The sequence below is a fragment of the Podospora anserina genome, chromosome 1 (genome assembly GCF_000226545.1).
Source record: "Podospora anserina S mat+ genomic DNA chromosome 1, supercontig 2".
NCBI lineage: Eukaryota > Fungi > Ascomycota > Sordariomycetes > Sordariales > Podosporaceae > Podospora > Podospora anserina.
Genome location: NW_001914855.1, coordinates 1,221,888 through 1,227,887, shown reverse-complemented (window position 1 = coordinate 1,227,887; position 6,000 = coordinate 1,221,888). Strand labels below are relative to the sequence as shown.

Here is a 6,000-nt window from a genome sequence, read left to right as displayed (position 1 = left end):
GGAGTGGTCGTCATGTGGCCCACCGTTAAGAACCGGCTACGGCCCCCTGCCATCAACTCCCCTGCCCGCTCTATCCCACTTCTTATTACAGGCGCATTATTCCTGGCCCGTCCATCGTTCTCCTCACCTTCCTCACACCTTCTTTTTTGTCCGACACCTCAACCGCCATCACCACCACCCCTAGTACCACGATCCGTATAGACCAAATTCCCGTATCACTCGGTCACCAACACCGTCGCGCACTGGTTTCGCAAGGCAAGACTGCCTGTAACCCACAGCGCATTCCTCCTCAGACCTCCAGAGCTCTGGTCGCAAACCCAAACCGCCGTCCTCTTTCCCGGGTTCGGGTTCATTTAGCCACCGCCTCTCATATCGCTGCCGGCCCAGATCTGCCTCTTTGCCGCCCGTCAACCTATAGCCCGAACATCCTATCGCACAACAGAACACCATGTTGCTCCCGTCTGCGCTGGCATGCGACTCGTCGCAACCGCCATTGACGCGCCTCCAGGCTTCTCTCCTCGCCTCTCCTCCCGCAAGCCCTCCACAAATATCCACACCAACCGTCGTTGGCAACATCTTCTCTACATGTCGTTCACTTCATAATCTGCTAGCCAGCCCTGCGCCACTTGCCCCCCAACCTCCCGCCACCATAGAACCCATCACTCCACCCACTACAACGCATGCGCAATTGCCTACACCGCCACTCGCCCATACGCCGGCCCCTCTGAAGCTCCGTCTGCGATCGCGGAAAAACGACACACCTTCCTCTTCCAGCGCGACCGACCCAACAACAGCCCCGCCCCGTAAGCGCATCGCGAAGCGCACCCCGGTGCATCCTTCCCGGGGGCCAAATAAACGTCGGCGCGCCGTGGACGATGACTTGGGGCGCGAGGAGGATACATCCAGCGATGTGGAACCAGAAGCAGAGGAGCCCGAGGAGGATCCAACACCGCAAACCCCCAAGCGCTCCCGCATAGCCCCCGAGGTCATCCCCTTGGGTCTCGAGAGGGGTGACTACCACTCTTTGCACCATAGCGGGCTATATGTCGACAATAACCCCACAACGAGCGAAGGGACTGATATTGTAACAGAAGGTGACGGGTCAAAATGGTCTGCTGAAGACGATCGAATCCTCGTCGAGCTTGTGCTAGAGAAACTGAAGCTGTCAAAGTCAGAGTGGCAGGACTGTGCGAGGAGTCTGGGGAAAGACAGATCTAGTGTAGGGAAAAGGTGGAAGAGTCTAATGGTAAATGGGGATGTCGGCCTGAAGAGGACGGGGTTGCGGAGAGGAAGGATACATGGTACCTGGAGGTGATCTTGTTGTTTTCTTTTGTCGATGCTTGTGTAAAGATGCTTTGTTCGATTCTTCGGTGGGAGGTTGTATTACTCTAATTTTTTAGTCCAACTTCTACCCTCAGGCCGTGTTTGCCTGGTGGATAAGGTTAACGCAATGGGTGGCTCAACACAGGAGACCGGGATATGGCGTATACATTTGATTTAATGCTTGGAGATGAGTTTCAGGAAGCAGGCAAGGAGTTACGGCGGGAATATGAGTGGTGGTGTTTGGGTTGGGTTCAAGTTAAGGCATCTTGATATATACTTCTCATGGCTCTTGTACGGTGGTGTGGCATGTAGAAAATGGACAAGTCAAGCACCTTTGCCGTGCCCCTTCCCGTTTTGACAAAAAAGCTACCGCCATGGCAAAAAGAAGGCGGCTGGGAACCCGCATCACACATCACACCCTACTATTGTTGACGCTATTCACAACCACGTCGGCGTCAGGTACCTGGCCCATCCTACCCCCACGAAGGCTCGGCATAACGGTACATCAGCTTAAACCTTCGATCATTCAAAATAATCCTTTTCTTCAATGTTTACGGCACTAACCCCCACCGACTGATCTTCCTAGTTCCACCATAGAGCTGTAGTCCATCCCGTTTTTATCAACCAACGATGATGATTCTTCCGATCCTGGAGGCACAAAGTACCCACGACGCTTGGCTTTCCATTTTACCTTCGTTACTTGCCACACTGCAAGTTACACTCCTTCCAGCCTCTTGATCTGATGCTATCACCAACCTTATTTTGACTACATGCCCTGCGTTGTGGGATCAGGGAGCCACATCACAGAGCCGCATCAACACCCAGGCTGCACATCCGCATCATGACTGCATTGTTCCCACACCACTCCACTCCAGAAATGGGCACCTTCACCCACATGCCCGCCCATCTTTACGATTTATACACATGCAACCTACGGCCCCCGGGGGCAATTGCTGGCAGTCCACAAAGAATTTTTGTCCACCGGTGCTTCCAGATGTCATTTCCACTGCAGCACGCACGATGCACTGTTCTGTTTGTTGTTTAAGCAAGGGGACCAAGGAGTAGCCAAGGTCACGCCCCCAGGAATAGGGGTAAAAGGAGGAGCAAACAAACATGTTCCTGTTGCCAGGGCAATGAACTGTGCAAGTGAGTATAACCCCTGCATAAGCGGTTGTGAAATACACGTTTTATGCTTGAATAAGAGAATTCTAGGTGAAAATGAAAGAGTCTTTCGGTAGAGTTTTGATATCCAAGCTTTTTTATGGGCTGTCTGAGCTATATTTTGACATAATCCGAGCTATTTTTCTTATAGTCTGAGCTACTTAAGCCCATAATATTTTTAAACGACATCTTTTCTATTGATAGGTCTTTATAAAGAGTAAATAAGTATAGGCTTGTTGCTAGGGCAATGAAATGTGCAAGTAAATATAACACCTGCACAAGTGGTTCTGAAATGAATATGTTATGCTTGAATAAAAGAAGTCTTGGTGAAAGTTAAAGAGTCTTTGATAGAGTCTTGATTGGAGCGAGACTCCATAAAGTTATGGGTGGGTGAAATGAATATGAAGCTGTAGCTGGAACTTTGCTCTACTTACTATAACTAAAAGCTGATACACGTAGGATTCTTGGTGACAAACAGCTCTCTGGATACCTATTTCCCTGATTCTTCATCTGCAGCATTTCCTCTTTTTCCGGAGACACAAACAGAGGACGAGAGGCAGGAGCAAAGCTCCTGCCTTCTACAGGCAAGCACAGTCAAAGGTATCTTGTCATATAATCCGAGCTATGATTTGATTGTCCAAGTTCCTTATGTCTACTATATTTTAAAGACATCTATGAAACCTAAAGACACTTAAAATGTTGAGGATTTGTTACTCTTTCCATGGCTGCTGTCTGAAGTATCCTGCACTCTAACACGATAAGTAGTTGTGAAATGCATATTTTATACATGATAAAAAGAAATCTTGCCCTGAATAAAAGGGCTTTTGATGGGTGCTTTTTATATCTAAGCTTTTCGAGAGACAGTCTGAGCTATAAATGCCTTTAGCATTATCACATAAAGACACAATAGTAGACAGTCAAGATGACGGGTGCCAGATGATATATTAGGAGAACGTTTTGGAGCTTGCGGCGGGCTACTTAATGTGCTATAGTAGGTTCTGGTATAGCAGACCAGCACGGTACCATCCAATGTGATGGATTGTGTGACGCTATTGACGAGAGCCAGTGCTGATTCTCTATTGGTTTTGTAATGTTATGTATGAAAGAGATACGCGAAGATATATGTGAAGAGATATGCGAAGAGATATGTGAAAGAGATATGTAAAGATGTGACCATATGCGTGTCTCTTATTATGAAGGTGACTGTAGTGTGTTATGACATGTGGTATGATACCTGTGTCGGTGTAAGTCGAGAGGCACTTGTGTACGTGGGCAAAAGGCACCGGGGTTGGGGCTTAATGTTGATGGCAATGTTGAAGGTTGTGTTGAGGCAGGTGAATTTGTTTGATAAGCATCTGGCGTTGAATGTGCGAGTAGTAAGCAGAGTCGAACTGTAGTGCGGTGTTGAATGGGGCGGATGAGTTGGCGAAGACGGTAGATGGGTTGGCTGTTGTAACTATTTTTTGACATGATCCGAGGCAGGGTCCAAGTGATAAAGAGATGGAGCCCTGACATCAAAGATATATGACCAAGGTAGGTTTAAAAGGATATGGCCTGGCTATTGCACCCACTATCCACGCTTCAGAGAAATATAACCGAAAATTCAACAAAGAGAAAACTTCAGCTATCACAAATTACTTCCGACCCTCGTGAAAGACAAAAGGCAAAGCCAATCTACCACCCGTCCAACACCTTTAACCTCACAAACAACCCCTTCTCCGGCCTCGCCGTGAGCGTGCTCTTGATACTAATCTTCTCCTCATCCTCCTCCTCCTTATTCTCCAGCTCCATCTCGAACCTCCCAACCCACGTAGCCAACATACACGCAAACTCCGCCTTGGCAAACTGCTGCCCGATACAACTCCTCGGCCCGTGCAAGAAAGTCAGGAACGCATAGTTCGACGTCGCCCCTCCACTGGCGGCACTCTTATCCGTCTCGTCCTTTGGCACCCAGCGGTCAGGTTTGAACTCCCTTGCGTCAGGCCCCCAAAGGGCTTCGGACTTGTTGATAGCCCAAGGGATGATCATGAACTGAGTTCCCTTGGGTATGTGCCGGCCCTGGATCGAGGTGTCGCAGGCAGCTACCCGGATGGTGACGGGGGCAGGGGGGAAATACCGAAGGACTTCAGAGCAAACCGCGTTGAGATAGGTCATGGAGTCGATGTCGACGCTGGTGATTTCTTGGGAGGAATCATCTGCAAGGGAGGGGAGGCGGGAACGGACTTCGGCGCGGAGGCGGGATTGGATCTCGGGGTTCTTGGAAAGGAGGTAGATGGCCCATGTCATGGCAGACGCGGTGGTTTCGTGGCCGGCAGCGAGGAAGGTCATGAGTTGGTCAACAAGGTTATCGTCGCTGAAAGCACCGGATTCGATGGCGGTGGAGAGGATGTCGTCGCCGAGGGACTCTTTCCGTTCTTGCTTTTCTTTCTTGGCTCGGATGAGGTCGTGGCAGACGTTCCTTATATAGCGGGCGGCTTCCAAAATGTCTGCGTTGCGTTGAACAGGAAGGAGTTGGACTAGACGGGCCGGGAAGATGAGGTTAAGCATACCGAGCGTTTGGCTTTGCTTGCTGGGAGAAAACAGATTTTGGTAGGTCTGGTTGAGTTCGTTCCCTGGATCTGAGATGGCGCCAAAGTCACGACCGAGACCGGTGACTCCGATAATGTCGAGTGCAATTCTAGAGGCCCAGTTTCCGACCTCGACGACAGCCGCACGGCTTTCTTCTTGGTCCTTGGGTCCCGATGGCCCGATGGACTTCTTCTCGCTCAGGACTTTCTTGGTCAAGGCCTCTACACCCTCCTTGGATTTACTCCAAAAAATAGGATACAGATTCTTGATGTGGCGGAAGTGGAATGCTGGATTCAGATTCCTCCGCTGCACTTTATGTTCGTCGCCTTCAGCCAACAAAAGCCCGATACCGAGCATACGGCCGATGAGCCATCGCCATGAAGAGGGCTTTTGGAAGTCATAGTTTTTGGTGGTAAGAAGCTCGGTCAATACCTTGGGGTTTGTAGGGAGCAGCCTCTCTTGGTTGAAGAGACCAAAATATCTGATCAGGCCGTCATTCGGGAGTGTGTTCACCCTGCATTAACAGTCAACAACCGATCGTACATGGGACGTTGTTGTAGAGAGAACACGCACCACTCAATCATAGGTTTCCCAGTCGGAAACTTCTTGATGATGGGGAAATGGCCAAAGAGCCAATGTTTGCCGTCAGGCGTGGGCAAGTCTTGAAAGGGAGAAAACAGACTATTGTAGAGAAAGAGAACCCATATAAGCCAGAAGGAGAATTGAAGACTCCAAAGAGCTAGAAATGACGGTACCAGGCTCCATTGGGGCCATATGGGTAGTTTGCCTGATGACGCCAGATACGCAGTCGTCAGGGAGACAACCGAAATGGAGCGGACAGGTAAGGTCCTGAAAAGATCCATTTGGCGAAGTTGCTACTGCTATCGTGTGTTATTGTTGTCAGGGCGTTGTCGAAATAGCGGTAATACTCAAGCACTTATTTGCTGG

General features: G+C 49.7%; 2 protein-coding genes across 2 annotated transcripts; one reads left to right on the top strand and one right to left on the bottom strand.

Moving 5' to 3' along the window:
• Positions 1–448: 448 nt before the first annotated feature.
• Positions 449–1,315, top strand: PODANS_1_12500 (uncharacterized protein; the record flags this gene model as incomplete). The annotated part of the gene is made up of 1 exon (XM_001908884.1): positions 449–1,315. One exon carries the CDS (start codon positions 449–451, stop codon positions 1,313–1,315), a length of 867 nt encoding a protein of 288 aa, XP_001908919.1.
• A 2,843-nt stretch (positions 1,316–4,158) lies between these two features.
• On the bottom strand, positions 4,159–5,915 carry PODANS_1_12490 (uncharacterized protein; the record flags this gene model as incomplete). The annotated part of the gene is made up of 2 exons (XM_001908883.1): positions 4,159–5,566; positions 5,626–5,915. The coding sequence occupies 2 exons, from the start codon at positions 5,913–5,915 to the stop codon at positions 4,159–4,161; spliced, it is 1,698 nt and encodes a 565-aa protein (XP_001908918.1).
• Between the last annotated feature and the right edge of the window lie 85 nt (positions 5,916–6,000).